Here is a 19,406-nt window from a genome sequence, read left to right on the forward strand (position 1 = left end):
GTTTTCGCAACTGGGAGAGTTAATCACCTGTAATTAGTAATCTGGTGTCTCTACAGCCTGTGATCACTGATCCATTTGTTCTCATTACAGTCCTGTCTCTCTGTTTCCTCTCCTCTTCCAGACTGATTAGAGAACTCTAAACCAGGAGACCAGGAGCTGAAAGACTAGCGGACCAGGACAGCATGGAGACCAGGAGAACAGGACAGCATGGAGACCAGGAGAACAGGACAGCATGGAGACCAGGAGAACAGGACAGCATGGATACCAGGAGAACAGGACAGCATGGAGACCAGGAGAACAGGACAGCATGGAGACCAGGAGAACAGGACAGCATGGATACCAGGAGAACAGGACAGCATGGGGACCAGAGAACAGGACAGCATGGAGACCAGGAGAACAGGACAGCATGGGGACCAGGAGAACAGGACAGCATGGAGACCAGGAGAACAGGACAGCATGGGGACCAGGAGAACAGGACAGCATGGAGACCAGGAGAACAGGACAGCATGGGGACCAGGAGAACAGGACAGCATGGAGACCAGGAGAACAGGACAGCATGGAGACCAGGAGAACAGGACAGCATGGGGACCAGGAGAACAGGACAGCATGGGGACCAGGAGAACAGGACAGCATGGAGACCAGGAGAACAGGACAGCATGGGACCAGGAGAACAGGGGACTAGAAGGAGGACAGCGAGAAGATTGAAGTTCCCAGTCACTGTGTTTATATGGTGAAATTGAGTGGTTTAACTCCAGGTCAGGTTCCATTAGAGTTGCGTAACTTAATGTAAATGAGATAATGTGAAATGGTGTTATGTTATACTGTGATGTACAGCATATACTGTATATTTGATATGATTACCCTGTCAGTGCAGGATGCTGTGGATGTGGATAAGTGGAAGAACCTTCTATGTAAATGTGATGATCACCAGAACCTGTCAGAACTTAACATTCGTTAATCAAACAAAGCTTTCTTTAATTTATCTCAAAGTTTGTACTTCGGGCAGTTTTCAATTAATGTCCTCCTCACACAAGGTTCAGTAAATCATGGTCACCCCAGGTAAGTGACACTATTGAAAATCGTTTTTTGTATCGTTTAGATAGGAGGTCTGACCTCCAGTCATTTCCCCCTCTGGCAAGCGTATCCTCCTGAGATTGATACTGTATTTGTCTCTATGAGCTAACTGCCGTTAGTCTGACATTGGCTTATGATGACACCTGGAACATTCATCACGATTAGGGGGTAATTAATAAAGTCTCTGGATTAATTAATGGGGGATGATTTAAGGGAAACTGTGCTTAATTAAGAGTTTGACAGTACGAGACCTAGGATGATCCATATCCGGTGTGTGAGTGCATGTGTGTGAGTGCATGTGTGTGGACTGCATGTGTGTGAGTGCATGTGTGTGAGTGCGTGTGTGTGAGTGTGTGTGTGTGAGTGCGTGTGTGTGAGTGCATGTGTGTGAGTGTGTGTGTGTGAGTGTGTGTGTGTGAGTGTGTGTGTGTGTACAGTGGGAAGACAGTGGCAGGTTCTCCAAAGACGTAAGCTGTACCTCCACCTCTAGCACTCTCTCTCCTCAGTGTCCCCTCCCCCAGGAGCGCTCTGGCCCGGCCTGGCCCGGCCCGGCCTGGTTTGGCGCAGCTCAGGAAAGATATTGACAGTTATGACAGCTCAGTGATTACTTAGTCAGCTGCAGGGCTGGGACCTGCCACCTGTCAGGTGGAGAGATGGAGGATGACTGGGCAGAGGCAGAGAGGGAGGGAGGATGGAGGGAAGAGGGAGTGTGAAGGACGGATAAAAGGGGCAGGAGGAGGGGAGGGCCGTGACCTGGGCGAAAGGAGAGAAAAAGAAACAGGAGGAGTATAATAGAACAGGGTATCAAAGACTGGTGGGACTGAGTACATTTAGTCATTTACCAGACGCTCTTATCCAGAGCGACTTACAGTAAGTACAGGGACATACCCCCGAGGCAAGTAAGGTGAAGTGCCTTGCCCAAGGACACAACATCATTTTTTGCACAGCCAGGAATCGAACTGGCAACCTTCAGATTACTAGCCCGATTCCCTAACCGCTCAGCCACCTGACTCCTACAGTAGAAGGTCGAGGACTTTCCACAGACTGTAGAGCGGTACTGGAACATACTTACCTGTACCCAACCCCACACACACAGTCACAAGGTGGGCAAAGCAGCTCTCTGGCATGAAACAACAGGTAGGAGCAGCTGTTGGAGGGCCTGTGATCTCCGTACAGACAGGATATCACCACGACACATGTAACCCAAGGAGGGCTGAGCTGGGAATTATGGGGCCCTAAATCCTTAGAGGACAGAGAGAGGGAGGAGAGAGAGAGAGAGGAGAGAGAGAATGAGAGGGAGGAGAGAGAAATAAAAAGAGAGAGGGAAAGAGAGAATGAGAGAGACAGGAGATAGAGAGACAGAGATAGAACTGAAAATAGAAAGGGAGGAGAGAGAGGCTGGAGAGAGAGAGATAGAGAGGTGAGAGACGGGGAGGTGGAGACTACAAAAGGCTACCCTGGCAGCAGACGAAAGCATGGCTAGAAAAGAGAGAGGGAGAGAGAGAGAGAGAGAGAGAGAGAGAGAGAACTTTGACAGACACGTCTCAGCCAAGCTGACATCTCCGTCAATAGCCCCAGGACGGCCCTGCTGATTGACAGCTAGCAGGTGGCGCCTGAATGGAGTTGTCAGGCCCGCTGTCAGTCAAACGCCGGTCGCCGTGGCTACAAGGCCCCAGCTGCACAGCTGCCCAAGGTGATCTGCTGGTGAGCACACGGAATGTTGGCAAAGGGGGCGGAGCTGACCGGATCAGGGTTCAATTCCCCTCCGGAGACTATGCGGTGTGTCCATGCTGCATGGGAATGGTCTCCTGTGTTCCTGTGAGGCTGGTGTCACCTCCACATTGGTGCAGAGAGCCAGGCCATCGTGGAGGTGACGCCAGCCAGACCTGTATGTTCCCCAGCCAGACAGAGAGCATGACCATGGGCTCCATGTCTGTACACAGCACTAACCAGAGGGGGACAGGTCAGGGCTACCTACCGTATGGCCAGACGTTTCAAATAATCAATATCCCGGGTGTTCTTGTATGTATGGAGAGAATTTCGACCTCCTCGACATGCGACACTGCAGCACAGCGTGGTTTCTCTGAGGGGCGGGGCTCTCTGAGGGGCGGGGCTCCCTGAGCGGCGAGCTCCCTGAGGCGGGGCTCTCCTGTGCAGAAGCACGTCTTCAGCCGAGCCCGAGGCATAGCAGAGCAGGTTATGGTGATGATGTGTGAGAGTGTCTCGTCCCTGCAGTGGAATACTGAACACATGCAAGCTCCTCCGCAGGACATCTGCTGCTCTTATCTGGACTGCTGCCCTGCTCCAGACCAGGAGACCAGGAGATGGATTCTGTGTGTGTGTGTCGGTGTGTGTGTGTGTGTCTGTCTGTGTGTGGGTGTGTGTGTTGGTGTGTGTGTGTGTGTTACGGGTGAGAGAACAGAGCTGCAGCAGGAGAGTGGTATCAGATCTTATCTCCATGTTTCAGAGCCGATCACATAAACGTCACCACCACTCTTTATCTCAGATCACGCCACATGACAACACACTTTATTATCCACAGATTGCTTTTTTTTGGATTTGCAACATATAAATAGCTTTTTCAGGTAAACATTGGAATGTACACAGACGGACTTAGTGCTCCTTCTCTGGCGTTCTCACTCTTCACCCTTAAAAAACCCCCAAAACAACAGCCAACTTGTCATTGCTCAGCACTAGCCAAGAAGCTAAAAGATATTCATATCTGTTCTGTTGTATCGTTGCCACGACAACGTCAAGTCCCGCACAGCGACGTCATGACGATGTTCTCTGCCCGGTGCGGGGTGTTTCTACCAGCATGCCGTGCGGCAGATCCCTGTGAGGGGGAGGGAAGGGGTCCGCTGTGTGGGGGGGGCGGCGGTCAGGACACAGGCTGCTGGGAGGGGGCGCGGGTGGGCAGACAGGATGTGGGTCTTCAGGGGGTCCCCTCTGGAGAAGCTGTAGGGACAGTACCGGCACTGGAACGGTCTCCCTCCTGAAAGACACAATCAGAATCAGAATCAGGACACATCACGACTATTATTATTCATACTGAATCTACTTAAATCATTCATTATGAACAAAAATATATAATGTTACCAGTTCAAAACGCACCAGAAGTTACTGTACTGGGCTGTAGTGAATGAATCTGTGGAATTCCATGAAAAACCAGCTAGCCATGAGGATATCAGGACTCATTTCCTGCACACACCCACACAAATTGAGGCTGCCTTTCTCTTACGTACACACACACACACACACACACACACAGATGATGGTGGTGGTGGTGAGTGTTAGCCCCGAGGAATGACAGACGTTGGCAGCTGGCTGCTCTGAGGCATGAGGTTAGCTTCCTGTCTGATCCACTCACTCTGGAACTTTCTCATGGCTTACACACACACACACACACACACACACACACACTTAAGCAAGTATTCTTATGGACCACTAACCACACACACAAACGCACACACACACGCACACACTCATGCTCTTAGCACTGCTATTCAGATGTGTGAGGCTGAAGTGTGTTTCCTGCTGACTAATGTGTGTCCTCTACGTCCAGCAGGTATTACACACCAGCAGATGGAGCATTACCTTTTATTACCCAGCCCCTCTGTGGGCCAGCTCACGTCCACTAAAAATCCCTCTTTATGTACATGTGAGAGGCTGTTCACATCATACAGCAGCACCTCAGATAAGGCGGCGGGGTAGAGGAGGAGGAGAGGAGGAGGAGAGGGGGGGTAGAGGGGAGGAGGAGGGGGAGACATGGAGGAGAGTGGGGGTAGAGGAGGAGAGAGGAGGAGGAGAGGGGGGGAAGAGGGGAGGAGGAGAAGGAGGAGAGGGGGAGGAGCGCGGGGGAGAAGAGAAGGAGGAGATGAGGAAGGGAGGAGAGGTGAAGAGGTTGAGGCTGGAGAGTGGTTTTTGAAGAAGTGATGTCACACAGCATCATCAAATAATGGTTTTCACTGTAATCATAAGTCAAAGACAGTATTTAGACTCGGATTGGCCACAGCAGGAGATACAGAACCGACAGTATAGACTGGATGTTTATTCTGTACTCCAGAACAAAGCAGGTCTTTCATGTAGGACCACATACATCTTCATATCAATGTGTGTGTGTGTGTTTGTTTGTTTGTTTGTTTGTGTGTGTGTGTGTGTGTGTGTGCGTGTGTGTGTGCGTGTGTGCCTGTGTGTGTGTGTGTGCCTGTGTGTGTGTGTGTGTGTGTATTTGAGAGAGAGGGAGAGAGGGAGAGAGAGAGAGAAAGACATTTGGAAGAAGGGAGAAAGAAAAAAGAAAGAAATTGAGGGAGAAAGATAGAAAGAGATAAATGGTTTCTTTATTGTCTTTTTCCAAGGAAATTAGGTTTCCACTGTCTGTGCAGAGCTCCACATAAACACGTCGATAACATACACATAACATATAACGTAAAAAATAGTAAATCGAGACATAAATCGAGATAGAGTAAGAGAGCGCGTCTCCGTGAGAGATCAATGATGTGTAACAGAGACCAAAGGGACAGTGTCTCAGGACTACACGTTCACATTACGAGAGGACATACCCTCTCCAAACACACCGTGAACTCATCCTCACTGTGGTCCAACACAGTCGAATAAATCTCCTCCATCCACAGCGCTTGGCTTATCGCCTTCCTCTCTATTCCTCCTCTTTCCTCTGTGTAGCATCCCTCCATCCTCCCTCCCTCTCCCCTCCCCTCTGGAGGAGAGGTGAGGTCCAAGGGAGGGCACCCTCCAAATAAGTTCCATTAATCACTGGCCAGAGTCTAATGTAACTAATATTTTACAATTAGAGAGGACAGGGCTGGGCCCAGGGCCATCCATCTCCTCTGTACATTATCATTCATTCATGGCTACACACGGCCTGGGCCTTGCCAGCACACACACACACACACGCATGGACACACACATACACACACACACGCATAGACACACACACGCATGGACACACACATACACACACACACACGCATGGACACACACACGCAGCACACACACATACACAGCCCCACATACAAACACACACCACACGCTCACATAGAGAAACAGATACATGGACTCAGTAAATACACATGCTCGTACGCACAGATACACACTCACACTCAGACACACACACTTACCAGGAAACCAGGGCGTGTGTGTCTGATCACGCAGACATCCAGGAACATGTGGGATTAAGCGGATGTGTTTGCAGGCGGTTATAAAATACGGCCCGTTTTCGTGGCGTGCATTTGTGTGTGCGCCCGCGCGCACCTGAATGTGTGTGTTTACACGCGAGTTTAAGCGTTTGTGGGGGTGTGAGTATGTACGTGTAGCGTGTGTGAGTGTGTGTGGGAGTGTGTGTGTGTGTCGCAGGCTGAAATAATGACCATGATGACAATGTGGGGTCTGGGAGGCCAGAGTAGCTGAATGGTGACTGATGACACCGTGCTGAGCTCTGATGGCACGGCGACAGTGAGTGAGTGATGACTGCATATCCTCCCCTGCGCTCCACCCCTCATTATCTCTATGGGGAGACCAAGACACAAAGGCAGGCTCGCTCTGCCCTCTCCCTGCCCTCAAACACATCTGCTCTCACACACTGCCACACCACATCCCTCTTTCACCTCTCCGTCTCTCCATCCATCTCCATCTATGGGGATCTCTCTCTCTCCCCCTCTCTCTCCTCTCTCTCTCTCTCTCTCTCTCTCTCCCCTCTCTCTCCCCCTCTCTCCCCCTCTCTCCCTCTCTCCCTCTCTCTCCCTCTCTCTCTCTCCCTCTCTCTCTCTCTCTCCCTCTCTCTCCCTCTCTCTCCCCCTCTCTCTCTCTCTCCCTCTCTCCCCCTCTCTCCCCCTCTCTCTCTCCCCCTCTCTCCCCCTCTCTCTCTCCATCTCCGTCAGCCCCTGTGTAGAGGGTATAGAACGCTCGCACAATGAGATAATGACCCGCCCCTCCCTCGCGGATGAGTCCCTTTCTTTCTCTTTCTTTCTCCTTCTGTCTTTCTTTCTTAATCCATTCTTTATCGATCTTCTCATATTCGCTTGTTCTCAGGAGGCTGAGATGTCTAACGTGATGTCTGCCATTTGTGGACGGGACGTCTGCGTAGCCTCACACACACACACACACACACACACACAACCGGACCGGTCACCCACTGCACCAAGCCGGGCTCTCTGTCCTGCGTGGACATCCACTGACCTCTTCCACAAACTCTCTCTACCTCGCCTCACGCCTTCTTGCCTACATTCCCTGAGCTCTAGCTTTAAGAGGAAATGTCTGGGTCTGTCATTGCATGTCATAATTAGCATGCCTCACATGGGAAATGTAGTCATGTCAACTGATAAAAACAGAGCAATGCCTCAGTGTTGAAGTGGGTTATGTGGCCATCTAGTGGCAGAGTCTGGGCGGTGCAGTGTGGCCGGCTCTAACCAGGGGGAGGGGCTCTGGGAGTATAATGAGCATGCAGGCAGGTTCAACCGCAGGTCGCCATCTGGCCAATTACCACTGCTGGCAAACCAGAGCCGACCTGGGCTGTCACCACACACTCACATCACACACACACACACACATCACACACACACGCTCACGTCACACACACACACATCACACACACACATCAGTCCACGTCAGGCATGCACAGAGATCTGTCACCCCGCAACTGGACCACAACAGACCACACAGCATGAGGAGGAGGGATGGAGAGGAGAGGAGGAGAGGAGGCAGGTAGAGTGGAGGGGAAGGGAGGGGAGGGGAGGGGAGGGGAGGGAGAGGAGAGGAGGGGAGGGAGAGGAGGGGAGGCAGGTAGAGGGGAGGCAGGTTTAGGGGAGGGGAGAGGAGAGGAGAGGAGAGGAGGGGAGGGGAGGGGAGGGGAGGGGAGGGGAGGGGAAGGGAAGGGAAGGGAAGGGGAGGGGAGGGGAGGGGAGGGGAGGGGAGGGGAGGGGAGGGGAGGGGAGGGGAGGGGAGGGAGGGGAAAGGAGAGGAGAGGAGAGGGGAGAGAAGAGGAGAGGAGGGGAGGGGAGGGGAGGGGAGGGGAGGGGAAGGGAAGAGGACAGAAAAGGAGAGGGGAGAGAAGAGGAGAGGAGAGGAGGGGAGGGGAGGGGAAAGGAAAGGGGAGAGAAGAGGAGAGGAGAGGAAAGGAGAGGAGGGGAGAGGAGAGAGAGGGAAGGAGAGGAGAGAGGAGAAGAAAGGAGGCCCATCCTTGACGATGCCACCTGGTCAGTTTGGCAGACAGAGTGGGAGGGTGATGACTAGTGTGTGTGTGTGTGTGTGTGTGTGTGTGTGTGTGTGTGTGTGTGTGTGTGTGATGAGAGACACAACACTGGACCACCTGTTAGTCCAGAGTTAGAGGACACTCACTGCTGCACACAATGTCAGGCTGACAGATGCACCTCCAGTGAGTGATCGGAAACGCAACGTCAAGGAGATTCCAGGAGCTAAGGACAGTGTTTAACCTGTATCCACCATCCATCTTTCACTGTCAGTACACAGCTAGCAGCTTCTTAAGTGCATTCTCACTGGAGGATGGACTGAATTTATGACATAGGAAGCCAGGAACTAAAATAGACTGATGACAAAAAATCGATTAATTTAACAAACGTTCAATAGCTGTAAGAGTTTTTCAGTTTGTAGTTCAAACCAAATTCAACCCCAACTTCATTGAGCCACTAGTAAAGGTTAAAGTTACTTCACTTCATCAGAGAACAGGAATAGTGGCAGTTTGATGGTGTTAGATTGACCATAGTCTGTCTATCTGTTGAACAGCTATGAGGTCCTTCAAAACAAAGTGCTGTGGAAAAGTTCCTCCGCTCCCCCACCCGCGACCCTGTCAGGTCACGACAGAGTGGAGAAGGGAACAGATGTTCTGACAGCACCTCTCCGTCTGGTGAGTCTGTGTGTGAGAGCGCTCATGGCCGAGGTGTATCCTGTTACTGTTAATACATGCACACCATCCCACCCCAGCTGGCTGCTGTCTTCCACTTATTACATCTCCAACCTGCAGGCCGACAGGCAGAGGAGCAGGTAGGCAGGGGAGCGGACAGAGAGGGGTAACGGCGGGCAGACGGGCAGGCCGCCACAGGGATAGACAGAAAAGTAGGTAGGCAGGGAGGAAGGCAGGGACAAAGGGAGGGAGGCTGGCTGGCTGGCTGGGAGGCTGGTTGGCTGGGAGGGAGGGAGGGAGGGAGGGAGGGAGGGAGGGAGGGAGGGAGGGAGGGAGGGAGGGAGGGAGGGAGGGAGGGAGGGAGGGAGGGAGGGACAAAATATCTAAGCATTTCCATCTCATGGACTCTGTTCCTGTTCCTGTTCCTGGGTGATCTGCTTAGCTTCCCTGGGAGATTCACCCCTCTGAAGTGAAGAGTTTACCACAGCTCCTCCCTCGAGAGACTCAGCGCTCTGTCAAGACTCACCAACTACCATTAAAGCACCATCTGATCATCCCTGGCACACTGGAGCCTAAATGATCGGTAATCACCCCCACCTCGGTGTCCTACTCTCCACTCTCCTCTAGATCCAACATCATCAGTTTTCAGAAGGGGTAAACATGCCTACAGGTGCAGGTATGATCTGTGTTCATCCACTAGGTGGCACTGTTCTCTTCAGAATACACTGGGATGTAAACTTCAACTTGGAGGTGAAACCTCCACTATGAGCCCAGACAGGAAGGATCCACGGGATGGTTCTGAACTGGGAGTGTGATGGAGCATGTCTCCTCATCACAGCAGCATTCTAAACACCCTGGAACACACTGACCAGCTCTGTCTGATCGCTCCATACCTTCTCTGTCATCTCCTCCTCCTCTTCCTCCTCCTCTTCCTCCTCCGTGCAGGCCGGACATGTAGCCGTTGGAGACACAGTGGCTGTGGAACCTGGAAGAGCGGAGGACAGCCAGCAGGTTCTTGTGGAGCTGTTGCTGGTTGTGGTGGGGAGGGGCCAGCCCTGGCCCTTGCAACCCAGGAGAAGAGAAGGGAAGCTGGGCCAATGCCCGGCCCCAACGACCCTGCTCCTCGTGGGGACCCTGGGAGCGATCGTTGGCCAGCAGCTCCCTCTGGCCCAGGTCACTAATCCTCACTGCCCTCCAGGGGAGAACCTCTCCAGCTTCTCTCTTGGTGTCCGAGTCTCCGCCGTCGGACGCAGGCTCTCCATCGTGATCTGGGAGGTTGTGGTCGTCACTGTAAGCTTCCATCCTGGGGGGGCTGTCATGGTCACACCCAGACCCCACACGCAGAGCCTCGGCCTGGGGCTGTGTGGGGACCTCCGAGAGAGCTCCAGGGTAGCCCTGCGGACGGACGGAGCTGGAGGGGGGACTGCTGGACGGCTGGGTCAGGGGCTGGGCACCCCTGTCTGGGGACCGATCCACCTGGGACCCCTCCAAGTCTGGTCGGAGAGAGAGGTCCAGGGGCTCCTGCTGCCCCGCCGTGCCTGGGACGGGGGGAGGACCAGGGACCCCCAGACCCACATCACCCTCACTCACCTCAGCCTGTTTGTCACTGAGCATGGAGTCTGGCTGTACCTTGCTGGAGTCAGAGGTTTCCACGTCAGAGTACAGACCAGTATCCGGGCTTTGGTGCCCGGGCCTGGGCTTGAGATTGGGACTGGGGGGTCTGGGCTTGGTGCTGGGGGGTCTGGGCTTGAGATTGGGACTGGGGGGTCTGGGCTTGGTGCTGGGGGGTCTGGGCTTGGTGCTGGGGGGTCTGGCTCTGGGAGGGCTCAGTCTGGGGCTTTGGTCCCGAGGTTTGGGCTTGGCGCCGGGGATGTGTGAGGCCCGGCTCTCCAGCCAGGGGGGCTGGTAGCTGAAGGGGGCTGGCTGTGTGCTGGGGTAGTCACTAGGGTAGTCCGTTGGGAAAGGAGTCCTGTAGGCCGGCTCACCTGGAACAACCGAGACAACGGAACAAAACTGTCATTATGCTGACTGGACAAACTGGAATTACAATATTTGTACATCACTGTACAAAACAATACATCCTTATTAGTCCATTCAAACATGCCTGCGTTGTTTTTGCAGGAACGTTACGGTTGTTTTACAGGACCACTATGAACAGATTCTGACCAAGGAGAAGCATTCTGACTGAAAGCAGCATTTGAAGGCAATAATGTAGAGTGTATGGATATGAAACATGAACATGATATATGTTCAGGGCACAGACACAGGGCTGAGTTGAAGGATTGCCCTACAGTAAATCATGCTTGTAATCAGCTCTCAGCGCCAGATATTCATCATGTCTCAAAATGGATGACACCATATGCAATAAATACATTCAAAGATGCTAACAACCAACAGCTATTTCTTCCTATAGTAATTACCACACAGCTGTCTGAGAGAGCAGGGAGGGTGGGAGAGAGGGAGGGAGGGAGGAATGAGGGGATGGAGAGAGGGAGAGAGTCAGCCAGGCATATGTTGCAAACAGAACCCCATTCCATCACAACAAGTAACTGTGTTTCTAGTCAAAGTAATATTCCTGCCAAATATTTTGTAATTACTATGCAGTTTAATCTATTTTCAGTTTTGTACTGTAAATATTATTTCGCGGAGAACATGAATCAAGAAGGCCCGACCGTGTTGAAAGAGCGAGAGAGGGGATATGTTTGACTTCCAGTGGATTTAGTTACGGGGTTACAAGGTTACTCCGACATGATATACCACTGCTATTTAGAGATGCAGAAGGACTACTAAAGTAATCGTATCTCATCTTAAACTTGTCCTTTCACATTAAGGAGGCTGTTCCCGTGATCTCAGTGTGTCTTGGCTGCCTGTTGGGTTAGAGGCCGAGGCAGGGATGGTGAGAACCTCGTCCTGCCCCCCCTCCCACCAGCCCAGCTGTCTTCCTGCCATTCCAATTACAGTAAAAGTCATCTGACGCCATTAAGTCACAAATATTGGCAGTTTATTGCCCACCTCTCTCCTGGCATTTGAAGGTCAGGTCGTACATTACACAGTGTCTTTTAAGAATGCGTCTGGGATGGAGAGATAAACTGGGAGCCATTAATTTAATTCTATGCATATTGATGCTTTATTGTTCTTCTTTAATGGACTAATATCTGACTTACCACCGTGATTCATTCCCCACGGTGAAATATCCATTTCACACAGCTGAGTGGTGACCCTGAGCCCGCTCTCTCAGGTGGAGATCTATGTAATGATCTAGAGCTGGCTCCTACCTCATGTCAAATGATGGTTAAAGGTGCAGTGTTAAAATACGAATATGATGCCGAAACAAAATGTAGGACACAAAAACATATTGGAAAGAGGACAACCCAATTAAAGTACTAGAAAAACAGTAGTGACATGGAAAATAAATTACCTTGAATCAGCTTCCTGATTGTGTGTGTGTGCGTGCGTGTGTGAGTGTGCGTGTGTGTGTGTGTGCGTGTGTGTGTGTGCGTGCGTGTGTGTGTGTGTGTGTTTATGGGCGTGTGAAGGGAAGAAGCCGCCCCAAACACAAGTCCTCGTCTCCAGTAGCACACAGATGATGCTGTTCACTAACTGGTGGTTTGGAGCACAGTGACACTGCTGGCAAGACGGAGATGTCAAAGACAGACACCACAGACCTCCTCATCCCTGTCTGTCCTTCCATCTGCTTGTTCACTCAAGAGCTGCAGACAATACTGGAGCTTTTTCTACTCTCTCTCTCTCTCTCTCTCTCTCTCTTTCTTGCTTTTTGGACGGAAGCCATGTTTGTGATTGCCTGGTTCATGCTAACTTAATCAGTTTAAGATTTACTTACACTGCTGAGGTTTGCATTATGTGAGGGAGTAATTTTAGCGCTCAGATTTATCAACCAAACTCCAATTAGTGTATCATTACCGACCCAGCCTGTCTCTCTCTCTCCTCTCTCTCCTCTCTCTTTCTCTCTCACATGACACAGAAGATATAAGGAGATGACGCATATGATTTATTTTCACCGACTGAAAATGTAAAAAAAAAGAGAGAGAGAAGGAGAGAAAAAGAGAGAAGGAGAGAGAGAAAGAGAGATGTTAGGAGTACTGAGTCAAACCATGAAGCTAGCTGGAAGAGGAGTGATTCATTTCATATGGAAATAGGCTCCAGATTAACAACCATGCATCACGCTCAGTATATTCAATGACCGAATGTGTAGCGTCCATAGAGAGTCCTAGTCATGTTACACAGTTACACACGGCACTCGTCAAACACCATGCAGCATATAGCACCTCATGTAACCAAGCCTTTGGAACACATAGCTACATGTCTGAATGGCGGCAGGGTTTGGTAACAGCTGAAACACTGAGAGGGAGAGAGAGGGGGAGTGGGGGGGAGAGAAAGAGAGAGAGAGAGAGACAGAGAGAGAGAAAGAGAGAGAGAGAGAGAAAGAGAGAGAGAGAGAGAAAGAGAGAGAGTAACATTCTAGAGTGGCGAGAGAAAGAGGGGCACCAGATGTTCTTTGATGTTTATAATAGCATATATTATTAATATTAATTAGACCACATAGTCAATGACGCATTTGGGACGTTTCCAAGTCAATTAAGCCAAATGGCATTCAGGAGACAATATTTCAAGGCAGGTGTTCAGAACTCCCTGGGTAAATCTCTTTATCAGCAGCTAGAAAAACAAGCATTCTGAGCTTAATGTGAGCCTCATATCTGCAATAATAATTAAAAAGAGGATTAGGAAGCAGGAGGAAGAGGAGAAGACCAACAGGTAATAATCCAGTTGACATTAAATCAGCCACTTTAGACTGCGATTCACACAGGCCGAGCAAGGGTTTTCCACAACGCATCCACAGATTGACTGAACACACAATACACACACACACACACTCTCTCTCGATGCTGGCTTCACGATGAGGCCATCAGTCGTCCCATAGACACGCTGGAGCCCCACACAGCCCCTCACAGCCCCACACAGCCCCTCACAGCCCCACACAGCCCCTCACAGCCCCACACAGCCCCACACAGCCCCTCACAGCCCCTCACAGCCCCACACAGCCCCTCACAGCCCCACACAGCCCCACACAGCCCCACACAGCCCCTCACAGCCCCACACAGCCCCTCACAGCCCCACACAGCCCCTCACAGCCCCTCACAGCCCCACACAGCCCCTCACAGCCCCACACAGCCCCTCACAGCCCCACACAGCCCCACACAGCCCCTCACAGCCCCTCACAGCCCCACACAGCCCCACACAGCCCCTCACAGCCCCACACAGCCCCACACCCCCACACAGCCCCACACAGCCCCTCACAGCCCCACACAGCCCCACACAGCCCCACACAGCCCCACACAGCCCCTCACAGCCCCACACAGCCCCACACAGCCCCTCACAGCCCCACACAGCCCCACACAGCCCCACACAGCCCCACACAGCCCCTCACAGCCCCACACAGCCCCTCACAGCCCCTCACAGCCCCACACAGCCCCTCACAGCCCCACAGTCGCTCGGACGGTTCTCTAATCCAACCACCCTGCTGCGTGTTAGTCCCCGTTAACACACTCGTTCTGCTCTGTTAACACACTCGTTCTGCTCTGGCTTCACGCTCCCTCACAGAGCGACGGTTTGAGAGGCTGAGGAGAGAGAGAACCAGGCCATCGTGACAACGTTCCACAGAGCTGTTCACTGACCTCAGGGTCAAAGAGTGTGAATTTGACTAATTAATAACTGTCAGGCCGGCTCTGCCATGCATGTGTCTGGAATTCAGATGGGGAAGGTCTGATGTGGGACAGAGGCCAGTGGCACATTTAAAACCAGTCATTATTCATAACTAAGATTATAATTACAGATACAGTTAAATGCTAAACCAGTCTCATTAGGTTTGTTAGGAGTAGCCTTCTGAACACTAGATGTCTATTCATGCTGACAGACCATAACCTAACATGTTTAGAGGTTTAAATCATGAAGCCAGGCTGGGGTTCCATTAAGAGGAAGTGTCTGCAACTTTAACAACTCGGATTTAGATTGTGTTCACCAACCGCACAGAAAACATCAATACTACTACCATGGCTACAGCAGTCAGAATATGAATCATCTCTAATTCTGGCCTAATCAATGTTCCTCCGGATGAACATCTGGTCATGATGATGATGTCTCTCTTTCTCTACCCCCCCCTCTTCCCCTCCTCCCCCCCTCCCCCAGCTTCCGTCCTCACCTCTCTCCTAGAGCCCCCCCCGTACACCCCCAGTAAGACCGTCAAGACCGACTTCATTGGTTACCAGGCCCCGGAATACACCCCCCCCCCCCCCCCTCCTTAAAGCCCTCATCAAGTGGTGCGTGTTCTCCATATGTGAAGGATTTACCTATCTGTCCTACAGCAGACCTGTGTGCTGAGCTGGGGCCAGCAAACTGTGATTGTGTTAATTAATCTGTCATTGTGAGCAGAGGGAGCAGCTGCAGAGGTCTCTGGGATATATTGTCAGAGCTAAACAATGCAGCGCTAAACCCCTGAGAGAGTCTACCATTACACAGAGCTCAGAGAGGAGAGGAGAAGACAGAAGAGAGAAGAGAGGACAGGAGAGGAGAGAGAAGAGAGGAGAGGAGAAGAGAAGAGAAGAGAAGAGGAGAAGAGAGAAGAGGAGAGGAGAAGAGAGGAGAGGAGAAGAGAGGAGAAGAGAGGAGGAGAAGAGAGGAGAAGAGAAGAGAAGAGAAGAGAAGAGAGAAATGGAGAGGAGAAGAGGAGAAGAGAGGAGGAGAAGGGAGGACAGGAGAGCTGGATCTATCATTGACTGATGCACTGACGTCTGACCTTTCAAATGAATTAGTTTCCATGCTTAATATTGACTGAAATGAGAGTGTGCTCCAGAGGGTGGCATTCAGGAACTAGACACTTTTAAGCCAGCTCTCATGAACACACTGTACCAGGGGGCCAGAGCAGAGGCTGAGCAGAGAGAACATGGATCAAAGCTGCTTGATGTTCTGTAAAGACCTAGAGAAGAATTGCCTCTTAAGTTGCTGGTATTTACATGTAAATATGCTGCTTGCAGTGTACGAGGACAATGTGAAAACAAAACATGTAATGAGATTAGACCCGATCTAGTTATCTTTGCTCTGCGGCCATCATCTGGGTGGTTTTTCAGATCCCTGAAGCGTGTCAGATATAGTGAGGTCTGAAAGCTATACTGCATTCACTGTATTCACGTGAAGAATGCAGAGAGATGTTTCAGAGACCCAGCAGTACATTTATGTCCCGTTTGGGCTGGTAACTTTGCAGCTGTACTGCCCTTGGTATATATTTATATATTTTGACCAATTGAGAGGATATCCTGGGTTTTTTAATGAGGTCACAAATGAACAACCTCTGGAACAGCCGTGCAATTCTAGTTTGTTACCTAAGCTAGAGATGCAGAATAAAAAAATTAAAAACGTATAAGAAACTATTTTGAGACAGTCCTTTACTTAAAATGTGTTCATTAAGTCTTTTTTTTTTCCCCTGAGTCTCAGGAGGATGTACACTCCAACCTATCAATAACAACAATGTGTATATGCTGCACATGAATAGCAACCACACTAAACCACATCTATTGGTCCCAAGTTTCAAATACATGTTCGTTATCAAGAACTGCCACGACAAAACAGGCGCACATTTACCTGGCGCCAAGTCAAGTCATGTACATCACTGGAGGGAAACACAACACTATCAATAAAGCTACCAGGTGGTATATCAAATCATAAAAATCACTGGGTGGTATGTATCATATCATTAAAAACAGCAGATGGCATGCATTACCATTCTTGTGCCCCATAGCCGCAGGGTGGAATGTGACAGAGTAGAGAGGGGTGTAATTATCTCTCCAGCGTTCCACATGATGCCATTATAGAAGATAAGAAGAGGAAGACCTGGATTTCTTTCAGTTGTGTTTCTAGAGCTGATATGATATCCTGCTGACCCTTGACCTGCTGACCCTTGACCTGCTGACTCTTGACCTGCTGACCCTTGACCTGACGCCTGAATGAGGAAGGGACTGAGGAGAGGTTCGGTTTCCTTCTCCGAGATGACAATCGTTTTATTCTACGGGCTGTTCTTCTATGTTCTTCACTGTTTTGCTCTTTTCTCTTGGTGGTTCTATTGTTCTGTTCTTCTCTACTCTGTCGTATTCTGCTCCATAGTATAACATTCATGTTATACCCCTAAGAGAAATATGAGAGATATCGTCTCTGCGTATACAGATACGATATCTACGTTCGGGTGTTTTACCTGAGGCTGAGAGGGAGGGCTGGGGGCGTTCCAGCGGGGCACTGCCAGCCTGGGATCGGCCTGTCCCTGTCTGGGTCTCTGGTCCACCGTGGCTGAGACCTGGAGAACCAGGCCTTCCTGTGGGGTGAGGGTCTGGATCACGGACGCACACTCTCCTCTCATTCACACACACACTGTTCAACTGTTCATCCACCGGCACACGCTTCTGAGGCGGGTAGCAATGGTGCGGGTCGGCAGGTGTGTACATCTGCTCCAGGGACAGTCCTGGTGCCATTATCTGCCAACCGGGATATCTGGGATTAGCACTATTACTGTCTCTGTCACAGTCAGCAGCTTGAAGAAGGTCCATACCTCCGGAGCTCAGGAGAGGGGGAAGCAGGCAGCCCAGCAAGGAGTCCTGTCCTTTTGCAAGCATCGTCCGACTCTCCCCCTCTACTAGGCCCTGTCCATGGGCAAGCACCCTCTGACCTTCCCCCTCCACCAGGCCTGTTCCCTGGGCAAGCATCCTCCCCAGCATGTCCTTGACCTTCAGCTCCACCTCGGCAGAGGAGAAACTGTGATGGTAGTCAGGCTGTCCAGCTCTCTCAGTGGACAGGAACCTCCTGTGGAGGCTGGAGATGTACTGGGAGTACAGGTTAGCTTGGGGGTCCTGGGCTACGCTGCTAAAGCTAACCGCTACATCCGCCACGCTTGGGGGCCTGCTGCTCTTGGCAGCCAGCTTGTTGAGGTGAACCTTCATGTGGTTCTTGAGAAACCATGGCTCCTTGAAGCGTCTTCCGCAGATCTGACAGCAGTGCTCGAACGAGTCCTTGTGTTTCCTCATGTGGCCTTTGAGGAACCACGCCTGGCTAAAGGTCTGCCCGCAGACCTCGCAGGGGAACTCCCCCCCAGGCCTCCCTGGCCGGCCGCCCCCCACCGTGGGCCTCCCTCCATGGGCGCCCTCGGCTGAGATGTGGGCCGTCTCCACGTGGCCGATGAGCTGGTCCTCTTGGGAGGCGGCGTAGTCGCACAGGGTGCACTTGTAGGGCTTGTGGAGGATCCTGATGTGACGCTCCAACTCCTGCTGCTTCCGGAACTTTCCCTTACAGAAGGAGCAGCGGAAGCCTGAGGGCCGGGGCAGGGGGGAGGGCTCCTCCAGGACAGACGCCATATTGGGGGAGGGGGAGGGCTGTAGGAGGGCGTCCACGGGGCCTGAGGGGGACTGAGAGATCTGGGGGGCAGTCAGAGGGGCAGACTGGGGCAGTTGTGTCTGGAGTACGTGGGGCGGGAGACTGCCTCTGATCTGTTTGTCCCTCAGGATGGCTCTCTCCTCCAGCTCATGAAGCAGACGGTTCTCTTCTCTGATTCGCCCCCGGCCTTTACCCAGAATGCCCTGCTTGTGTGTGCGCAGGTGGATCTTCAAGTTCCCCTTCTGGGCGGCCCGGTGGTCACAGTACGGACACTTGAACGGTTTCTCGCCGGTGTGCGTGCGCATGTGCAGCGACAGGATGCTGTTGAAACGGAAGCGCTTGCCGCACAGCGGGCACGGGTACTTCCTGTTCTTGCGGGTGTCTTCTTCCGTGCTGGACGCCTGGGCTGGGATGCCCGGGGGGTTTTGAGCCCGCAGGAAGGACGGGAGGTCAACTCTCCCGTTCATACCATTCAGAACCCTGGGGTCCAGGAGCTGATTGGCTAGGAGTGCCATCCGGGCCCTGATTGGGTCGTGAAGGGAGGGGTGTGACAGCTCTCGTCAAGTAGGATCAACCCTGGGGTCTAGTGATTGCTACAGCACAGTGGCCAGGGGTGGATGGATGTCCCTTGGGTAGGTAAGATGAGGGGGTCAGCCCTGACTGGTGGATTTACAGATGACTTGAAGCTGGAGCTTCCATTCCACTGAGGGTACACCTGCGCAGCAAATGGAGGACTCCAACCTAGATACATAACGAGAGAAAAAAACAAGAGCCAGAATTATTTTCCACCTTCTGAACAGTAAAATCGCCACTTTCAGTCTTACAGGTTACACACAAACAACATATAGTTTCATAAGCATGAGTGAGTCTATGTAGGCCATATGTCTGTGTTAGTGGGTGAGGAATCTCCCAGACAAGCATGCTACTAGGAGACAGATGTGTTGTTGTTGTTTTAATAAACAATCAGCAAGGCGGCAAAAAGCCTCAAATAGGTCACCAGACACAGCAGAATAAAGGTATCTTGTCTTCC

The 19,406-nt window shown here is 51.6% G+C and overlaps 1 protein-coding gene across 1 annotated transcript; it reads right to left on the reverse strand.

Annotated features, from left to right (window-relative positions):
• Positions 1-3,697: 3,697 nt before the first annotated feature.
• LOC136941625 (zinc finger protein 219-like) lies at positions 3,698-19,127 on the reverse strand. The gene is made up of 4 exons (XM_067234160.1): positions 19,050-19,127; positions 17,208-18,930; positions 9,841-10,932; positions 3,698-4,066 (listed from the first exon to the last, which is right to left on the reverse strand). The coding sequence occupies exons 1-4, from the start codon at positions 19,125-19,127 to the stop codon at positions 3,882-3,884; spliced, it is 3,078 nt and encodes a 1,025-aa protein (XP_067090261.1). The 3' UTR covers positions 3,698-3,881.
• Positions 19,128-19,406: the final 279 nt, after the last annotated feature.

Source organism: Osmerus mordax, chromosome 4, assembly GCF_038355195.1.
Source record: "Osmerus mordax isolate fOsmMor3 chromosome 4, fOsmMor3.pri, whole genome shotgun sequence".
NCBI classification, from domain to species: domain Eukaryota; kingdom Metazoa; phylum Chordata; class Actinopteri; order Osmeriformes; family Osmeridae; genus Osmerus; species Osmerus mordax.

Bases quoted from the DNA above. Each gene is read 5' to 3' on its own strand.
- LOC136941625 (XM_067234160.1), bottom strand. From the start codon at position 19,127: ATGTATCTAGGTTGGAGTCCTCCATTTGCTGCGCAGGTGTACCCTCAG. The intron at 18,931-19,049 runs GTAAATCCACCA...ACTTGACGAGAG, and splicing joins GCTCCAGCTTCAAGTCATCT to CTGTCACACCCCTCCCTTCA. The intron at 4,067-9,840 runs GTATGGAGCGAT...TGTGTCTTTCAG, and splicing joins AGGAGGAGATGACAGAGAAG to GAGGGAGACCGTTCCAGTGC.